We start from the raw sequence: 20,196 nt of genomic DNA on the forward strand, positions 1-20,196 counted from the left end.
TGTTACGAGCTGCCATTGTGAGTCGGATAAAAACATGTGACCACCGCTGTAACTTCAGAGATTTTACAAGTGGCTATTGTGTCCTGGAGCTCTGCATTTCGTGGTGATTGACAGGTTTTTTAGCACTATGCAAGGATTACACATCATGGTTTAGTACCAACTCCGCTCGGTTGGAACTGTAAGCGAGCAGGGACTAAAAAAGATTTGGCCAGTGGAAAAGCAAAAGAGCCAAGCTGAGTTGAGTAGGTTCCAAGTAGAGTATAAGCAGAAAAAGACCCATCTCAGCTCATGAGGCATTAAAGCCATGAACAGTGTCTAAGTCTCCAGTGCCTCCTGAACTACAGTCCCTCCCCTGTGAACAATACTAATCAAATCACAGTAAGCTGTAATCCCACACCATTACTACACAGCCAGTCAGATTGCATTAATAGATTTCGAGAACTTTTCCCCCCAAAACTGCTCTGCAGATCTGAATTTATCGTGTATTGGCAAACCACTGATAGTCCAGTTAAACTTGATGGTTTTAATCTGTGTGTCTATATGATTACAATGGCATATGCTAATGCAAACTTTCTTATATAACCTAGAAATAATAATTTGCCTCATTCTAGATTTTATAGCTGCTAGAGAACCTTTAAAGCTGTTTGGAGAAATTAAAAGAACACAACACAGTCTGGTATAATTTATTTCTTTAATAGCAGAGAATACCCAAACCTACTTTCATAATGTACAATTCAGTCATTTATACCTACTTCCTAATTACTTTGCATTCATGCTAGATCAGGCTCATATCTACTTGAATGGGAGACAAATGTAGACTTGATTCTGTAAGCCACTTTAGCATTGCATTAACATATTAGAAATCACTGGTAATATCCTCATGCATTAAGAATTTGCATAAATAAAATTAATAGTAAAGGGCCAAAATTACACACAAATTGTCACTGGTTGTTGAGGGTCATTACCTGCCTGAGGCTTTACCAATGTGACTCGCTTATTTTATTAAATCACAGACATTTCTCCAGTTCTCAGTCTCACACAACATTTCTCACACAACTCAGTCTGTTATCATTTATTTCTTTAATAGCAGAGATTTTAAAAATTAGAAATCAAAATAAATGTATTTTTGAATCTGTAGGTGGCCCCAGGTAGGCAGGTCCACTGACACATGCCACCAAATCAAACATAATACAAAAACTGCTTCTGATAGGGCCCCCCAAATCAGGTCTAATGAGGCCACTGTTCTATTTGACAGGGGCAGGTTTATTTACCACTAGGAATGACATAAAAAAATGATATAATGCTAAACTGTTATATGGGATATAGAATGCAGAGTGATTTTCACTCTTTTCTATGTCAGAAAGAAAACTTGCTCATTAAATAAAATGTTTAAAATTTCTTCTACCCACTGTCCGAAAGATGAACAAGAGCATCATGGATGATTGCATTTGTGGAAATGCAGAACAGCTGCTAAAATGGAATAGAGCATCATAAGAAAAGCAGTGCGTAAGCTTTGGCAGTGTGGTGTAGTCGGCCTTGGGGCTGGGGACTGTGGCATCTGTTGAAGGCATATGTTTGCATCACATGAATAAAATTACACAAAAACAGATCTGGTGCACCCCCACTGTCTCCCCATTGCCAAGCATAAGGAAAGAGAGACAAGCAGACCAAGAAGAGTGCTGTCAGAGCCACAACGAGGTCCTGCAAGCCTTCAGTCCACAGAGTTACTTCAAATAAAATGTTGTGCCATCTATTTAATCCTGTTTATAATATTCATGAACAGGTTGGCAAATTAGGAGGGCTTTCATCAGGGGGCTCGGAAGGTGCCATCTCTACTATTTGCAGATGATGTTGTCCTTCTGGCATCTTCGTAACCATGTGTTTGAAAAGATGGCAGCTGAGTGTGAAGCAGTCAGTATGCAGATTAATGCCTCCAAGTCTAAGACCAAGGTTATGTTCCCAAAAAAACATATGGCATGTTGCTCCCTTAGGGTAGGGCATGAGAAACTACCCCAAATGAAGAGTTCTGGAATATTTGGTTTTGCTGATGAGTAATGGGATCATAAGTTCAACTGTATGTTAGATGCAGTGACAATAGTAATGTGGTCACTCTACAGTACCAAAGTGGTAAAGAGACATTAATTGAGACTCTACATTTTCTAGACAATTTTATATCCCCACCTTCTCCATCCTGAGCTGTGAGTAAAGAATCCAATCTGGTCACTAAAATGTTCCAAAGGCAGTTGGTAGCTATTGGTAAACCACATGATTTTAGGACAGTGCTGTAAAAGTGAATTGCACTTTGCATCTGTAAGGGGAGCCCAGGGGAAAAATACTGAATCTTAACTAGTGTTCGATTTAAGAAGTGGCCCGAAAATGCTGTTGTAAATTATCCATCTTCTGTAACCGCTTATCCAATTCAGGGTCATGGTGGGTCCAGAGCCTACCTGGAATCATTGGGCGCAAGGCAGGATTACACCCTGGAGGGGGCGCCAGTTCTTCACAGGGCAACTCACACACTCACACCTACGGACACTTTTGAGTCACCAATCCACCTACCAATGTGTGTTTTTGGACTGTGGGAGGAAACCAGAGCACACAGAGCAAACCCACACGGGGAGAACAGACAGTCACCCGGAGCGAGAAATCGAACCCACAACCTCCGGTTCCCTGGAGCTGTGTGACTGCGACACTACCTGCTGCGCCACCGTGCCGCATAAATTAATCAATGAGTCAGCTGAGATTCCTGTGAAGTATTCAAGCACACTGGTGTACTAACTTAAAAACAATTTTTCCAGTTTAATAAGTGTGTACTTTTCAGGTAATCCAGTCACTAGAATTAGTTTGATAATAAAATTTATTTATAGAGTTCAGATATTAGATATAAGCTAACTGGATTGTCTTAAAATAAAATCAAGCCAATTCGTTTTGTGTTGAGCTGCTGGAAAGGACCAACCACCTATTTGATACAGTTTGCAGTGCTGAGTATTGTCAATGTATCTTGTAATATATCTTAAATAAATTTAAACGCAGCATACATAGCCAGACATGATTTATTTCAATAAAACTTAAGTCTAAACACACAAAGAACACATAACAGAGGAACTATACAGAACATGAAAAAAAATGTGACAAATTAAAAAAGAAAAAAAAAACTCTATTTCAGTCTGTGACTTAAAAAGGCCTTGTATAGTTTCTATTGTGTACAATTTAGCTCAGTCATGTATACCAACTTCCTAATTACTTTGCATTCATGCTAGATCAGTCTCATATCTGCTTGAATAGGAGACAAATGTAGACTTGACACTGTAAGGCACTTTAGCCTTTCATTAACATATTAGAAATCATTGGTAATATCCTCATGCATTTAGAAGTTGCTTAAATAAAATTAATAGTAAAGGGCCAAAATTAAACACTAATTGTCACTGTCCCAGTTACAGTTTATTAGTTAAGGGACATTACCCACCTGAGGTTTTACCAATGTGACTCTTTTGTTAAATGTGGCTTATTTTATTAAATCACAGACATTTCTCCATAAACAGAAATGTTGATGCAAATGAAATATGTTTGCAGTTTCTCTGTTCCTTGTTTTACAGATGTGTGAACCCGAAAACCCATGCAAGGACAAAAAACATAACTGTCACAGGTTTGCTGAGTGCATATACCTTGGCCACTTCAGTGACCCCATGTTTAAATGTGAGTGTAAGATTGGCTATGCTGGTGATGGTTTTATCTGTGAAGAAGACCCCGACCTGGATGGTTGGCCCAACCACAATTTGGTGTGCAGAGCAAATGCCACCTACCACTGCAAAAAGGTATGCTGACATCACTTGGATTTCATTCTAATAGTCCTCCTTCTAGAGTAAACAGTGTCTGCACTTTTTACACTTTATGTACATGGCTTGAAGAAAGGATATTGGTATTTACACACTAAACACAAACTGAAGTGACTGTGATTCAAATGGGCTTACACCAATTATCAAATTTGTCCAACAGTAGCAATTGCTCCACAATGCTTCCTTAGCCTCTAATGTGGCAGGTTCTCTACTAGCATGAGAGAAACTACAAACCCTTTTCCCAGAAATTTTGGGATGCTCTACAGAATGTAAATAAAAAGAGAATGCAATGATGTACAAATTATTTTAGTCATATATATATATATATATATATAGAGAGAGAGAGAGAGAGAGAGAGAGAAAGAGAGAGAATAATAAGACATTTATTATTATACATTTTTATATGTATATATATTTGCCCATTTTTAATTTCAAAGCTTTTTTATTTTTTTATACAATTGATTGTTCCATAAAAGTTGGGATGGGACAACAAAATACTGTGAATGTGCAAAAGGTTAATGACATGATTTGGTTTAAAAAGAGCATCACACTTTGCAAATGCAAAGAAGAAAGAATATATAAAGAGGATCCAGAAATGCCAATGATCTTCTCCGAGCACAAGCTCATTTAAGACGGACTTGGGTGAAGTGGAAAATTGTCCTGTGGTCCAAAATTATAAATTTGAAATTAATTTTGGAATCATGGATGTTGCATTTTCCAGGCTAAATATTAGAGGGACAATCTGGCTTGTAATAAATGCACAAAAACAAGCATCTGTGGTTATGTGAGGGTGAATTAGTGCACATGGCATGAGTGCCTTGCACATCTGTGTGTGCCCTTTTAATGCTGAATGATAATATAGAAGTTTAGAGCAACATGCTGCCATCCAGATAATTTGCATTTCAGCAAGCAAAGAACAGCTTGTTACTCAGCCTTTAAATTTCAGTAGCTGCAGGGATATATATACTTTCTTACTCATGTGGATTATTTAAAAATAAATTTTTTTAGGGTCTGCAATGCCCACCTGTGTGAATGGCTGATCTTGCAATGTTGCTGGATTTAACAGGCAGAGCTATGCACAGTGAACATTAGCATCTAGATCAGTGGTTCTCAGGCATTTTTGAGACCAAGTACCAGACATTATCAAACCAAAACTTTAAGTACCACCCATGAGTCTTACCACAGAAACATCTGCACACCTGGTTCTTCCTCATTTACACACGAAATCCTTAGATTTTCAGTTTTTATTACCTTAATTAAGTAGTACATTTTTCAAGGTCATTTCATGTACCATCTTGCTGCTTCATGTACCACCGGTGGTACGCATACCACAGTTGAGAACCACTGAACCATATCGTACAGGTTTATTAGCTGAGAGATGACCAGCTAACTCACTGGTTAATTGCTGTTAACTATCAAAATCCATTGTTTTGCATTTGTGCAACATTTTACTGCCAGCTTTGAGAAGGGAATCTAAAAGATCCCATGCTATTCCAATCCGTGCACAGATGTTGTCTGTGCTTGGCTCCTTGGACACTGGAATATTACATACAGAAATTTTTAAGCCCTAAATCATCCAAGCATTGAATTTAAAACTAGCGTTGGCCCTGCGCACTTTCACTGTGCATAGTCATGCACCCACAAATTTTTATATCTTGCTTCATACAATACATACACATTTGAAGGAGCTCTAGTAGAGCAGGAAAAACTCCACATGCATTTATCCTTCTGTGAGAGACCATATAGATATTCAAATCACCCAAAATTAATAGAAGCACATTGTGTCAAGTATAAAACACTTTTTCATGCAGGTTTCCGCATTATAAGAGTCATGTGGGATAATCTGCAGTGAAAGTATAACTCAGCTTTGAGATTGCATTGTCAATCTAATACCCCATTATAAGCTCCCCCAAGTAAGCAATTTTACAGAACAAAAATAAAAGGTGCTGATTTGAATGTATGAATGGGTTTTTTAGGTGTTTTTTATTATTATTATTTTTTTTTTTTTTTTTGTATTTCTGTAGAGATTTTGAAAATCATGGGCAATGGTATGCTGATTGTAAAAAAAAAAGAGTGTACACTCTCCCATTTTGGAACCACTGGCATTTACTAACATACACACATTCTACTAATAAATCTGGTGTTTACAAAGTGGTTTTAATCTAGTAAAATCTGGTATGTTATGAAACAACAAAAATTGTAATATAGGCCCCAAGATATTGAGTAGCTGAAATCCTAATAATAAGCAAGAATGGGAAAAACTTTTACTTAAACAACTTGAACAATTGGTCTCCTCAGTTCCCATACCTTTACAGAGTGGTTTTGGTAGAGATGAGGCAACACGGTGGTATAAAGGCCTCTGTCCAAAATTTTGGAATACTAATTTATTCTTGCCCTGGAAATGCTGTTTTTTTTTTTTTATATAATCCAGGACAACTGCCCCAACCTTCCCAACTCTGGTCAGGAGGACTTTGACAAGGATGGTCAAGGAGATGCCTGTGATAAGGATGATGATAACGATGGAATCATTGATGAAAGAGTAAATGTTATTCTCTTTTGAAGCACTTAATTAATGTTCAGATTTATGGTTTTGCTGTATTATGTTTTATCAGTAAAAATGTTTATAATATGTCATTCATTATTACAATTTGATACCTGCACACATTAAATTTAATTCCTTGTTTTCACCAGGACAACTGCGCACTGCTTTTTAACCCCAGGCAGTTTGATTATGATAAGGACGATGTAGGCGATCGCTGTGATAATTGCCCATATGAACATAATCCAGCTCAGATTGATACAGATAATAATGGGGAAGGAGATGCCTGCTCTGTGGACATTGATGGAGATGGTATAATTTAATTTATAAACTGTTTTAAAATTAAATGGCAATTTGAAAATCACTGTCACTATAATATTACATATTGATTGTGTTACAGAGGTCCTAAATGAACAGGACAACTGCCCATATGTATACAACATTGACCAGAAGGACACAGATAAGGATGGAGTAGGAGACCAATGTGATAACTGTCCTCTACTTCATAATCCTGATCAGGTACAAAGGGATGCTAGTTCCTTAAAGCTGCATGCAGCAAACAAATACATAAGCATGTAAACATATGCATAAAAACATTTAGCATGAACAGCTGATTTTCTGAGATGAAACCTGAGATTGGACTATGTGTCCATTGACATTGTTTGGCAATTTAGTTCAAGACTATGCTTAGGTCTTGTCTACAGGTTAGGCCCAATATGTAGTGAATGTTAAACATGAGCAGTTTATTTTTGTTCTTATATTTCTCAACAGGCTGACACAGATAATGACTTAGTTGGAGACCAGTGTGACAACAATCATGACATTGATGATGACGGCCATCAGAACAACCTAGATAACTGCCCTTATATTCCTAATGCCAACCAGGCTGATCATGACAAAGATGGGAAAGGAGATGCTTGTGATCCAGATGATGATAATGATGGAATTCCTGATGACAAAGATAACTGTAGGCTGGTGCCAAACAAAGACCAAGTAGACTCAGATGGTGGGTGAAAGTGTCAGAGGGTCTTTGGTTACATGCAAATTAATTCAAATTATAATTATTTTCAGTGCCAACAACAATATCTGAAAAGCTACCATTATCAACTTCAGGGTCACAGCGTGTTCTACACGGAATCACTGTGTTCAAGGCAGGAACACACCCTGGATGAGGCATGAGTCCTTTGCAGGGCACCACACACTCACACCTATGGACAATTTAGCATAGCCAATCAACCAGTGTGCCTTTTTGGACTGTGGGAGGAAACCGGAGCACCTGGAGCACATAAACTCCTCACAGACAGTCACCCAAGACAGGGCTAAAACCCACAATCTCAGGACCCTGGAGCAGTGTGACAGCGATAATTTCTCTTGCGCCACTGTGCCACCCTGTTATTGATTTAATTTCTCTAATGGTAGCTGTTAAATGTCTTGACTGGCACAAAATTAATACGTTTATGCAAAGTAAGCCTTTCCTTTAAACATTTTCAAGAAATCATTTAATAATAATAATAAAAAAAATTATAATTGTACCTTAGAATAAAATACAAATGGGCATGATTTAATTGCTTCAAATTTCATCATATGAAGTAGGCATTTTCTGTACAAATGCGCAGAATTATAGAAGAAAGACTTTAACAATATTTTGCATGATTTTATTAGGTTGCAAACAGTTTTATATTACATATAATAAAACATTTACAAAAAACATAACAACAGAAAATAAACACATGGAGGAGAATATAGCACGTCTAGCAAAACAAACAAATAAATGAGAAACAAAAACAGAACGAAACACTGACCATTAAACACAAACAAAAACATTTTCAAAATAATTATGGAAGAACTTACACATATTCATCTGTAGACAGAAGTAGGTACTTCATGTGTCTCTGGCAGACAATTATCTAGGAGCATTAAAAGTGCATTGTGAAATCTGTACATATATGGTACGTATGTATTTGTGCCTATATGTTACATATACAATTTAGCTGTTACAAAATCAAATAGACACATTTTTGCATCATATTTTGCAGATTTTCTTCACTTTCTCTGACACTTTCTGATATACACTCTTTGATTTTAAATTACACCATGACAGAGTTAGTGTACACAGAGGTTAAAGCTGATGTCATGGTCATATACGTGCAGCATTGACCACCTAGGTCAATCTCAATATCGCAGGGTTGAAAAAGGCTTCTGATTTTTCAGCAACTCCCAGATTCAATAGGGTCATCTGGAGTTTGTTTAGTTGGTAATAACTGCACACAGGTGAACAAGGAGAACAAGTTGACAGATTCTTTAGGCTTTTTCACACCTCATTGTGCATGTTTATTTGATATAGTCAAGTCAGGCCCCACTGCAATAACAAAATGATGAAGGAGAACAAACTACTTCTTTCTCAGTTAAAAGATATTTAAAAACTCTGACATTCAAACAAGAGCCTCTGCCTAGGGTTGATTTGAAATCTCCGGTCTGATTTTAATAAACTTCATTATTTTTATTTTTTTTATTACTTTAGGCATTGTCATATCATCCTTAGTTTCTTTGCCTAATGACTGAAAAGATTAAGAGCCAAATTTAAATAAAGAGGCAGGTGCAAAGCTAATGAATAAAAAGAGAAACAGAGGTCACAGCAGGAAAATGTCAACAGATTTAAAAAGGGGAAAATACAAAAGAGCACAGAAGCTCAAACACAGACAAAAGCACATAAGCACAACAATAGTGAGTGATTTCTTACAAAATATAACTGTATTCTCAGGCAATGGTCGAGGTGATGTGTGTAAAGACGATTTTGACAATGACAGCATCCCGGACTACTTGGATGTGTGTCCAGAAAACAGTGCCATTAGTATAACTGACTTCAGAAAGTTCCAGATGGTGCATTTGGATCCCAAGGGCACCACACAAATTGATCCGAACTGGGTTGTCAGGCATCAGGGCAAAGAGCTGGTTCAGACAGCCAACTCCGACCCTGGCATTGCAGTGGGTGAGTTTGAAAAACCTCAGATATTGCATTTAAAAAATTCTGTTGGTCAATGCTTAATTTCCTGTGCTTCTATTTCTTCTCCAGGTTATGATGAGTTCACCGCTGTGGATTTTAGTGGTACGTTTTATGTGAACACTGACAGGGATGACGATTATGCTGGTTTTGTATTTGCCTACCAATCGAGTGGCCGCTTCTATGTGGTTATGTGGAAGCAGATCACTCAAACATACTGGGAAGAAAAGCCTTCAAAGGCTGTTGGTATATCAGGGGTCTCTTTGAAAGTGGTCAACTCTACCACAGGCACTGGTGAGAGCCTGCGCAATGCCCTCTGGCACACTGGGAACACTTCTGGTCAGGTAAGCAATACAGTAAAACATCTTTTGGTATTAAGGCTCACCAACTGCATTTTTGGTCAGGTGGCATATTTATAAATTTTAAAAATAATAATATGAAAAGCAAAGTGGTGGTAAAACTGAGACAATGTAACTGCAGTGGAATATGATACATACTGTATATTTGTCTACAGGTACTGAAGATATATATTTTTGGTGGTACCAAACAAGTAATGTGTGTGTGACCACCACACTGACTGACTATCCAATGAATGCTCATTTGTATTTTTACAGGTTCACACTCTGTGGCATGACCCTAAAAACATTGGCTGGAAGGATTACACTGCATACAGGTGGCATCTCATTCACAGACCCAAGACTGGATTCATCAGGTAATAATAGTAATGACAAGAAAGATGATAGGATTTAATTAAAATAACACATTTGTCTTGAGCTGCCTTTTTTTTTTTTTTTTTTTTTTTGGAACAGTGGAAGGGTGTTTAAAAAAAGGAAAACAAAAGAAAGGCATACAGAAGGAAAACAATCTCTGCAAATTTTATAGTTAAAGGAGCAATATGCAATATATTTGCTGTACTAAATGATAAATATCCAGGGTGTGTCATCATAGATTAAGGAAACAGGCTGTTGAAGTACTGCCATCACTGAGATCAGTGCTGAAGCCAGTATATTCTCACTAAGAAGTGCCCGATCTGGAGTGGAGCTTTACCAGAGTTATAGAATGAGACCCTGCCCTCTGTCCAATTATATTACAGTCCAAACCCACCAGGTTGCCAGTGCATACTAATGCTCACACAAACACAGAGTCTTTCAGCCATGAAGTGAACAGAGATAATGTTAGATTTTACTGGACTAGCCTCAGTGTTCTTCCGTGTGTTTGAAAGATGGAGGCAGCTTAGAAACACAACAAGACAAATCCAGAATTGGCTAATTTTCTCCTAAAAAGGTAAGCTAGTAATTTCCGAAATAGATTCCTATGTATAGATTAAAATAAGTGATGCATAGTTACTATTGAAAGGTGTTTAATACTGTGTTTTGTGTGTTTTATATAAAGAAGGTGAATGATAACATGATTAAAAAATGTAAATACCGTCATTTGTTTGTTGTAAAAATATTAAGGCAAATGAGAGTGTCTCTTCATTGCGTATGGGTTTTAAACAAGTAAGAGTTGTTTGAAAAACCTCACATATTTCCCTTTGCAAGATGCAACTGAGAATTCATGCTTGCAATTAACCCCAAATTCCATTCATTCATTCATCCATTCATTGTCTGAAACCGCTTACCCAGTTCAGGGTCGTGGAGGGTCCGGAGCCTACCCGGAATCACTGGGCACCAGTCCTTCACAGGGTGACAAACACTCACACATTTAGTCACACATTCACACCTATATACACCTTTGAGTCTCCAATCCACCCAATATTCTTTTAAAACTTGTTCTTTTTCACATATGTGCTTAATAAAGAACAAAAAAAATATATAGCTGTGTCACATTTCCCCACCTCTAGGTTATTGTCTGGCTTGTGGAAGTCCATGCAAGAATCTCCAAGTGTAAATTTTAAGGTTTAAAGAGATAAGCAACCTTGTGAAAATACTAGTGGCTGAACTTAGGGGGAAAATATGACAGACAGCTCTTTGCAATCTGCAATTGGCCAATGCAAAATGTGATTAGCCAGTAGCAGTTTTTCAGTGGCTGATGCAAAAAGTTATTGAGAGTTTCCTCAATCAAGAACTCTCCCCTTTGTGTCTCCAGTCTGCAGCATTCTCTTTCTCAGGGGAGGGGATTGATAGCTCTCTCCACGGCTTTAAATCTGTATTGTAGATTCCATTTTAAACACTTGATATTACAGATTGCCCCTTTAACTCTAAGGACCTGGATAAGGACAGCATTGATAGAGCTAAAAAATAACTAAGCCAAGCTAAGCTAAGGAACATATATGTATATGTTTATACAGTCTTGAAAGTAATTAGGTACTAGGCCACTTAAGTTCAAATGAATTCAAATAATTTTGCAATCAATCCTGAATGTCACAGACAGCCAGAACAATTTTTATTTCAGATTAAGTTTCTGTTTTTAGTTAAGCAAAAAAAAAAATCACACCTTAAATATTAAACATTATTTATAAACTGCTGTTAATTGTAAATTTGTATATAATCTGCTTGATTAAACTGAAATTAGTTACAAAATATTATATGCTATATTACATGATACATTACATTCTCTTTTTTCAGAGTGGTGGTGTATGAGGGGAAGCAAATAATGGCAGACTCAGGGCCGGTCTATGACAAGACATTCGCAGGAGGACGATTAGGATTGTTTGTGTTTTCACAGGAACTGGTGTTCTTCTCTGACCTTAAATATGAATGTCGAGGTGAGTGAATGTAAATGAGTAGCATGATATAAAGCTATACTTTTGGTTTATTTAAATTTTGATCTGTGCATTCACCAAGAGCACCTACAATTGTGAGATTGGATAAACTTTCCCAAATCTGAACTACATCCACCCCTGCCACCCAGCCCCCCCCCCCCCCCCCCCCCCAAAAAAAAAAACATTTTTCACAGAACGCTGCTAAAATCGTTGCACAAAGAGGCAACTTATACTTGATTTTGCAGTCTAAAGTGTTGATTTACTGGGCTTTGTAATTATGTAAATAATCTAAATCAGGCATGTTGCAAACAAAAATATTTACTCAATTGCATGGCAAACTATAGGGACTACACAAATTATTCTCATGAGCTTCAGCGAAATTCAATATTTTGATTAAATATGTGAGCAAAATGTGAGAAGAGTAACTTAAAGAATACTACAGTAAAAGTATTGCCACTTCAATGAAAAAAGGATTGGCCTAACACTTCAAATTTTCAAATCAGATATATTCTCGTTTCTAATTCAGAATCTTTTCAACAATGATATTCAAAATGAACAATTTAACTTATTATAATTATCTGTGACTGACAAGTAAACAAGTAAAGACAACAGCAGGATATAAACTTAAATTTTAATTTTAGAATTTGTAGATGTGGTTGGCAGCTTCAGGTATCTTCCAGGAACCATGTACAAAAATATACCTCTCTAAATCTCATATATGCTGTGAAAAAAAATCTATTGGGATGTTATAGTTCCATTGAGATTTTCTTCATGTGTGAATGAATTTTAATGTGTCAGTGCATCTCAGAAGGAGGACTGAAACATTTGGCAAATGTTGTTTACACTAAGTGCAAACAACAGGATTATAATGTTTATATTTATAGTAACATCACACTCTTTACACAAAGCAACACCATGCTATTTACACTAAGCATACCAAGTAACTGAGTCAAAAAATGGATTGATGCAGTTGCAGATGAAACTTAAATGACACAGAACCATAGAAACTAAAAAACAAAACCAGACTCTCCACAGTGCGTGTTTCAGATAAAAAGATCTACGCAAACAAAGAACAGACACAACTAGTGCCAGCACTGCGGAACTTGCGGCACGTTGAACAATCCCTTGGGGTATTCCACAAAGCAGGATTTCTTTGTTAGCCAGCTAACTTAAGCCAAAAACTGAGGACTGTCCAAAAAGAATTTCCCTCATCTCTGTTCTTATCAGACAGGCTTGACTGGCTAAACTGAGAAATCCTGCTTTGTGGAATACCCCTGGACACTGGTAAAGAACACATGCCTAGGAAAGGAGAAGCTTAGAACAATACATGTGGCACAAAGCACATGGACACAGGGAAACAGGAAGCAGTATCTGACAGTGAACACTTGAAGCATTGCCAACAGATCCGGATGGTAACACCATAATACAGGTAATCTCAGTAAATTGGAATATCATCAAAAAGTTGATTAATTTTAGTAATTCAATTAAAAAAACAGAGTGATCTATTTCAAGCGTTTATTTCTTTTAACATTGATGATTATGGCTCACAGCCAATGAAATCCCAAAACTCATTATCTCAGAAAGTCCAAATAATCAACACAAAATACCTGCAAATGTTTCCTAAGCCTTTAAAATGGTCCTTTAGTCAGGTTCAGTAGGCTACACAAACATGGGGAAGACTGTTAACTTGACAGATGTCCAGAATCTAGTCATTGACATCTCCCTATTGTATCCAAGCAAATTAATGGAAAGTTGTGTGGAAGGAAAAAGTGTGGTAGAAAAAAGGTGCACAAGCTACAGGGAAAACCGCAACCTTGAAAGTATTGTCAAGAAAAGGCCATTCAAAAATTTGGGGGAGATTCACAAGGAGTGGACTGCTGCTGGAGTCAGTGCTTCAAGAGCCACCACACACAGACGTATCCAGGACATTTCCACAGCTGTCACATTCCTTGTGTCAAACCACTAATGACCCAGAGACAACACCAGAAGTGTCTTACCTGGGCCAAGGAAAAAAAGGAACTGGACTGTTGCTCAGTGTCCAAAGTCTTGTTTTCAGATGAAAGTAAATTTTGCGTTTTATTTGGAAATCAATGTCTCAGTGTATGGAGGAAGAGTGGAGAGGCACACATTCCAAGCTGCTTGAGCCTAGTGCAAAGTTTCCACAATCAATGATGGTTTGGGGAGCCATGTCACCTGCTGGTGTTGGTCCACTGTGTTATATCAAGTCCAAAGTTAGCGCTTCCCTCTGCTGACAAGCTTTATTGAGATGCGGATTTCATTTTCCAGCAGGACATGGCATCTGTCCACACTGACAAAAGTACCAATACTTGGTTTAATGACCACAGTATCACTGTACTTGATTGGCCAGTAAACTCACCTGACCTAAACCCCATAGAGAACAGAGTCAAGAGGAAGATGAGTGACACCAGACCCAACAATTCAGACGAGCTGAAGGCCGCTATCAAAGCAACCTGGGCTTCCATAATACTTCAGCAGTGCCACAGGCTGATCACCTCCATGCCAAGCTGCATTGATTCAGTAATTCATGCAAAAGGAGCCCCAACCAAGTATTGAGTGCAAATACTGTGCATACTTTTCAGTAAACCAACATTTCTGTATTATCACAAAATAATTTTTTTAATTGGTCTTATATAATATTTAAATTTTCTGAAATAATGATTTTGGGTTTTCATTGGCTGTAAGCTTTAATCATTAAAAGAATTAAACGCTTGAAACAGATCACTCTTTGTAATGCATCTATATAATATACAAGTTTCACTTTTGAACTGAATTACTAAAATAATAAAATTTTTGATGATATTCTTATTTACTGAGATGCACCTGTACTTTCATGAACTGTGAGTTAAAAAGTAATTGAACATGAAATGTAAACAACAAATTTAACAAATTTATTTATTTATTTATTTATTTTGTTAATTGTTAGCATGCTATTGCGAGTATAATAGCTTAAAGGAAAGCATTATATGGTGAGCTGCTAAAGCAATCAACTTTTTACTTCAAAGAATATATGTTGTATTTAGATAACATTAAGTAGACTTTTCTCCAGATTTATTTTAGTGGTAGTCCTATTTTTTAGAATAAAAACTATGGTTTGTGGTTGGTTATTTTGAATGCTACTTAACTGACCTTCTCCTGACATATGAAGCAAAGTACAGTACTAGCAAAATATTTGGACATACCCACTCAGTGAGGGTTTCCTTTGTTTTGGGGCATATTGTGAATGTAGAGCACCAGTCAAAAATTTAGACATGTTCTGGGTTTTGTTTGTTTTTTATTATTTTCTACATTGTAAATGAATACAGAAGACATTAAAACTATGAAGGAACAAAAAAGTGTTAAACAAACCAAAATAAGTTTTATACTTTAGTTTCTTCAAAGTAGCCACCTTTTGCTTTGATGAGAGTTTTGCACACTCTCTGCATTCTCTCAATCAGCTTCATGAGGCTCATCAAGAGTTAATTTGTAGAACTGTTTGAGATCATAACTTGAGTTGTGCAGCGGCAGGCCCTGGTACACAGTTCTATAGAGTAAATAGCTCTAATACGCCAATGGCAAATTAGTAGTGTCCAAACTTTTGACTGGTACTGTACATCAAAGTTTCTCAACCTCAAGGCATTTAAATTACCAAGTAATGCATGTTTTGGAATTTTGGAATTCTGCATTATTGCATTTAAAATATGAAGTAAATTTGGTCCCCAGTTTAACTGTCTATAACTTTCTGTAAAAAGAATGTCAACACATGCTGTTCTGGTTTTATTTCTCAAAGAATATATGGTTTCTTACTGAGTAAAACCACTGTATTATACAATTTCAGACATGGGAAGAAACAATTTAAAACAAATGGGTCTGCTCTAGCAGAGGTAAAGATTTTGCAACTGTTGTGATTGTGGCAGTGATCCACGGGAGAAAGCAGTTGGTTTGCATTATTTCAATCATGATGTATCCTAGGGGTGTATACGCCTTGGTTTCTATGTGGTCAAGTGAAATCTGAATGCAATCCGAATCACTGAGCCCACAGAGTAAAATATGGTGTTTACAGGCTATTTGACTGTGAAGTGGATTTGCCACAGCAAACCATACAAAATGAGTCATAATAAGGAAAATAACTACAAATACCTTCATGGAAAAGTTTTTTTTAATGCAATAAAAAGAACATGTAGCTACTCACTAAAAACATGAGATAATAGATTGCAAATTGCATGCTGCAAAAAATAATAATAAATAAAATAATAATAATTTTAAAACATATATAAAAATAAATAAAAATAGGTTTGTATGACATATCTCAGGCTGTAGTTAAATGTTATTAGTAGATGGAGAGTGGGAAAAAGTAAAGCTGAATGGGCTGTGATTCTAAATAATGAATTCTTTCTCTTTGTCTAGATAACTGAAAAATACAAGCCATGAAGCATATAAAAGAGTGTAATGCCAGTCAGTAAGTACTTTTGAACAATTATATTGAGGACACCCATCAACAAGATGGAATATCTAAGTTTCCATTATCAGCAGGGAAGGGATGGAAAAACGCAGATCAGAATGATGCACAGAGAAGCAATAACAGACCAGTTCTGTGTATAACCACATTATTTGTTCTTATAAAAATGGACAAACCTGTAGCAGGAGACAGAGTGCTGATTTTTCTTTTTTTTACATATCTTTGCCTACAGTCTAGCATTTACAATCTAGCATGTAATGAACTCTCCATCAAAAACTGCTTTACTTGCACATTGTTTTGTTAAAGTTCTGTTGTTTCTTCAAATGTATTTTTTTTTTTTTGTCAGAATTGTTATTCATTCTTCTTTTTTATGTTCCATGTTCTGGCTATTGTATCAACACATTGGAATGAAGACGTTTATATTTCCACTGTATTATAATTTTTTTTGTAACTTATTTCTGTGGCTTACAATTCAGTTAATTTACATCTGAATTGTTGCTTGCAGTACATGGAGATTGTAAATAATTATTTATTTGTTTACACTGACAAAAGAAAATGCTTATATCATTTTTACAGTAATTCAAAAACAGTTTTATATGTATAAAATATTGTTCCATACTTGATTACTGTTTGCACCAAAATATGAGGTAAAATGTGAGTATTGACTTTTAATGTGCCTTAATATTACATACACACACAAACTTGCTACACTCTAGTTGGTCTCAATTTTTGCATGGTTACATTTCAGCAAAGATTCACAGTAAAATGCTTTACATTTTTCATTGCTTTTTGATAGTTTATAGCAGTTTTATGGCTGTATTTTTATGGCTGTATCTGTATCACAAAAGCCTATAAATATTATTGGTAAAAGGAACTGGCAGTATTAAAGCTCATTTTACACAATAGTGTCGGTTTCTTTATTTTACGGATTTCTCTCTTTGTTGTTTGCAAAACTCTATTATAAATATGTGAGAGCTCTCAAGGGTCTGTGTAACTACGAATAACTTTGCATCTGTGAAGATGTAGTTTTGTCTTCACCTTGTACCAAAAATCAAAGTTGCAACAAAATTCTCTCTTGTTCTATTATCTAAACAAATAAGGAGAAAAAAAATATTCATGGGTGATGGTGGTGCAACAGGGGGTTTCACAGTTACACAGCTCCAGGTACCTGGAGGTTGTGGGTTCAAGTCCCGCTCCGGGTGACTTTCTGTGAGGAGTTTGGTGTGTTCTCCCTTTGTCCTCGTGGGTTTCCTCCAGGTGCTCCAGTTTCCTCCCACGGTCCAAAAACACATGTTGGTAGGTGGATTGGTGATTCAAAAGTGTCCCTGTGTGTGAGTGAATGTGTGAGTGTGTCACACTGTGAAGGACTCCCTCCAAGGTATTCCTGCCTTGCGTCCAATGATTCTGGGTAGGCTACGGACCCACCACGACTCTGAACTGTATAAGTGGTTACAGACAATGAATGAATGAACCCTCCATATATAAATGTATAAATGTCAGATGTTTCATATAATAATATCAACAACTACATAAACAACAAAATTTAAAGCAGATTATAATTTACAATTTCAGAAAAGTTGTAGTAGTTAAGAGTGAACAATTGCATTCACAAACTGGGCTTTACAGACAGAGATGTAAATACAAAGACATTAAGGTAAGGAGTTGCAGGGAGTAGAGAATGTAGTGCAGGAGTTGCAGAGGGTAAAAGATGAAATGCAGTCTAAGGGATTTAAAAAAATGAAAGAAAAGTCTCTGTGTGTGTCCATCATATCACATTTCAAAGACTGAACATAAAACTGTCCACCAATTGTTTTGCTTAATGTCCTAACCATTCACCACACACACACACACACACAGGTTTCAACAGGGAATGTTTTTGCTCCTGTTATTCCTGCAATATGTTTAAAGGCAGTGATAAAATCTCAAATCCATATGAGGCAAAATATCCCAAGAACCCCAGCCTCTAAAATAAGGATTTGATAGGAGATAGGAGGATTTGTGCCCTATCTACCTGACACACACAACAACGTTTAAATGTGCAATTATTTATCATGCTAAAACAAATAACTAAATGTGTTTTCCACATTTAACCCATCCATGGCAGTGAAAACACACACACAAAAACACACACTAAGGCAGCCATCACCGGCACCCAGGGAGCAGATGGAGGTTAGGTGCCTTGCTCATAGTCTTTATCTTTGTTGGTAATTTGTGTTTCAGGTTTATGATGTTCTTCAGTCTGTCTTTTTCTTTACATTTTTTATTCCTCTAGTCTCTTTAGTAAAGAATGCCTTTGTTAGTTGTTTCTTTGTGGTTTTTGGGCTTTTTATCTTTTCTTTGTCCATTGATGATATTTGTACATTCAGGTGTTTTTGGTCTTTGTACCTAGCACCACATTTGTTTTATTAGTTTGCAATGATGCTAAGGGCTATTTGCTGAAGTCATGAAACCTAATAGCTAATGCACTGTACTTTTACTGTACTACTGTATCCAAATAAAATGGCTAGGGTAAACAAACTCTGTCTGGTATCAGCGTTTGCCACCAGTGTAACTGAGCTTGTTTATTTGGGGAAATAAAACTTCATTTCAGAGACGGAGTTGAGGTGAAGTCACACTTTGTTTACAGAAATTTTCTGCTGTTCCCATTTAGAGAGATCTCGCTAGAGCACAAGAATACAAAGGGAATAAAATACATAAATTGCACTCTCATCTCCTACACTTTGCTGCTTTACAGTAAAATCTGTTCCTGTAGTGCTAATAATATGCAGCCTCACATCAGGCTACATTTGAATATTTAATTACAATGTTAGCTAACATTAGCTGCTTGGTCTACATGGTGATTCAGTCAGGTATGGTAGAAGTCAAAAAAATATTTTGGGATGGAAAAGAGACACTGAGGTAGTCCAATTATATTTAGATTAGTGGATATTTCTGACTCTTTCTTCAAGTAGAATGCTAATGTTAACATTTTATGATAAAGCTGCTTGAAAACACAATTAACCACACTTCTGAATTAACCATTCACCTCTATTCATAACCATTCACCTATTTATAATTTTGTGGAATGTTTTCCTACTGAAGTGTTTTGGTTTTCTCCCATAGATATGCTGTTTTTTTATTATTATTATTATTGTGATTATTGCCATATTACCTATATTAATACTTACAAGTATTATCTGTTTTGTTTCTCACAGACCAGAGCTTTATATTACCCGCATGTCCATGATATTTGAGCTTTTTTTTGTGCTTTTGCTAATAAATAAGTTTTGCTTAAATATTGCCGGAAGGACTTGTGCCCAGTGTTTCCGGGTAGGCTCCAAACCCACCGTGACCCCGAACTGGATAAGCGATGAATTAATGAATAAATATTGCCATATCATCCTCATCTTATTAGATTATTTAACTACAATATGTTCATCTGTGGAGATCATATTTTTTTAAAAATTACACACATTGCAAATTAATCCTGGATTAATATATTAAATATATAATATATATAATAAATATATAATAAAGATAATCTCAGATTATACATAAAATAGTACCTCCAGTAGTAAAGCCAGTCCAACTCAAACAGAACTGAATATGAAACTAGAAAAAGCAACAAGACAGAGGTGGAATTATGACTTTACATAGACTTTGCTTCAATTGTGAGTTACT

General features: G+C 36.4%; 1 protein-coding gene across 1 annotated transcript in view; it reads left to right on the top strand.

Moving 5' to 3' along the window:
- thbs2a (thrombospondin 2a) overlaps nucleotides 1-17,422 on the top strand; it is a 61,968-nt gene extending 44,546 nt beyond the window's left edge. The window contains exons 13-22 of the mRNA XM_066659968.1: nucleotides 3,597-3,815; nucleotides 6,268-6,375; nucleotides 6,528-6,687; nucleotides 6,776-6,894; nucleotides 7,147-7,381; nucleotides 9,137-9,364; nucleotides 9,449-9,720; nucleotides 9,991-10,088; nucleotides 11,944-12,083; nucleotides 16,485-17,422. Of these exons, the coding sequence (XP_066516065.1) occupies nucleotides 3,597-3,815; nucleotides 6,268-6,375; nucleotides 6,528-6,687; nucleotides 6,776-6,894; nucleotides 7,147-7,381; nucleotides 9,137-9,364; nucleotides 9,449-9,720; nucleotides 9,991-10,088; nucleotides 11,944-12,083; nucleotides 16,485-16,492 (1,587 nt within the window). The 3' untranslated portion in view covers nucleotides 16,493-17,422. The remainder of the gene's footprint in view (nucleotides 1-3,596; nucleotides 3,816-6,267; nucleotides 6,376-6,527; nucleotides 6,688-6,775; nucleotides 6,895-7,146; nucleotides 7,382-9,136; nucleotides 9,365-9,448; nucleotides 9,721-9,990; nucleotides 10,089-11,943; nucleotides 12,084-16,484) is intronic.
- Nucleotides 17,423-20,196: the final 2,774 nt, after the last annotated feature.

This window comes from Hoplias malabaricus, chromosome 2 (assembly GCF_029633855.1).
Source record: "Hoplias malabaricus isolate fHopMal1 chromosome 2, fHopMal1.hap1, whole genome shotgun sequence".
Classification (NCBI taxonomy): domain Eukaryota; kingdom Metazoa; phylum Chordata; class Actinopteri; order Characiformes; family Erythrinidae; genus Hoplias; species Hoplias malabaricus.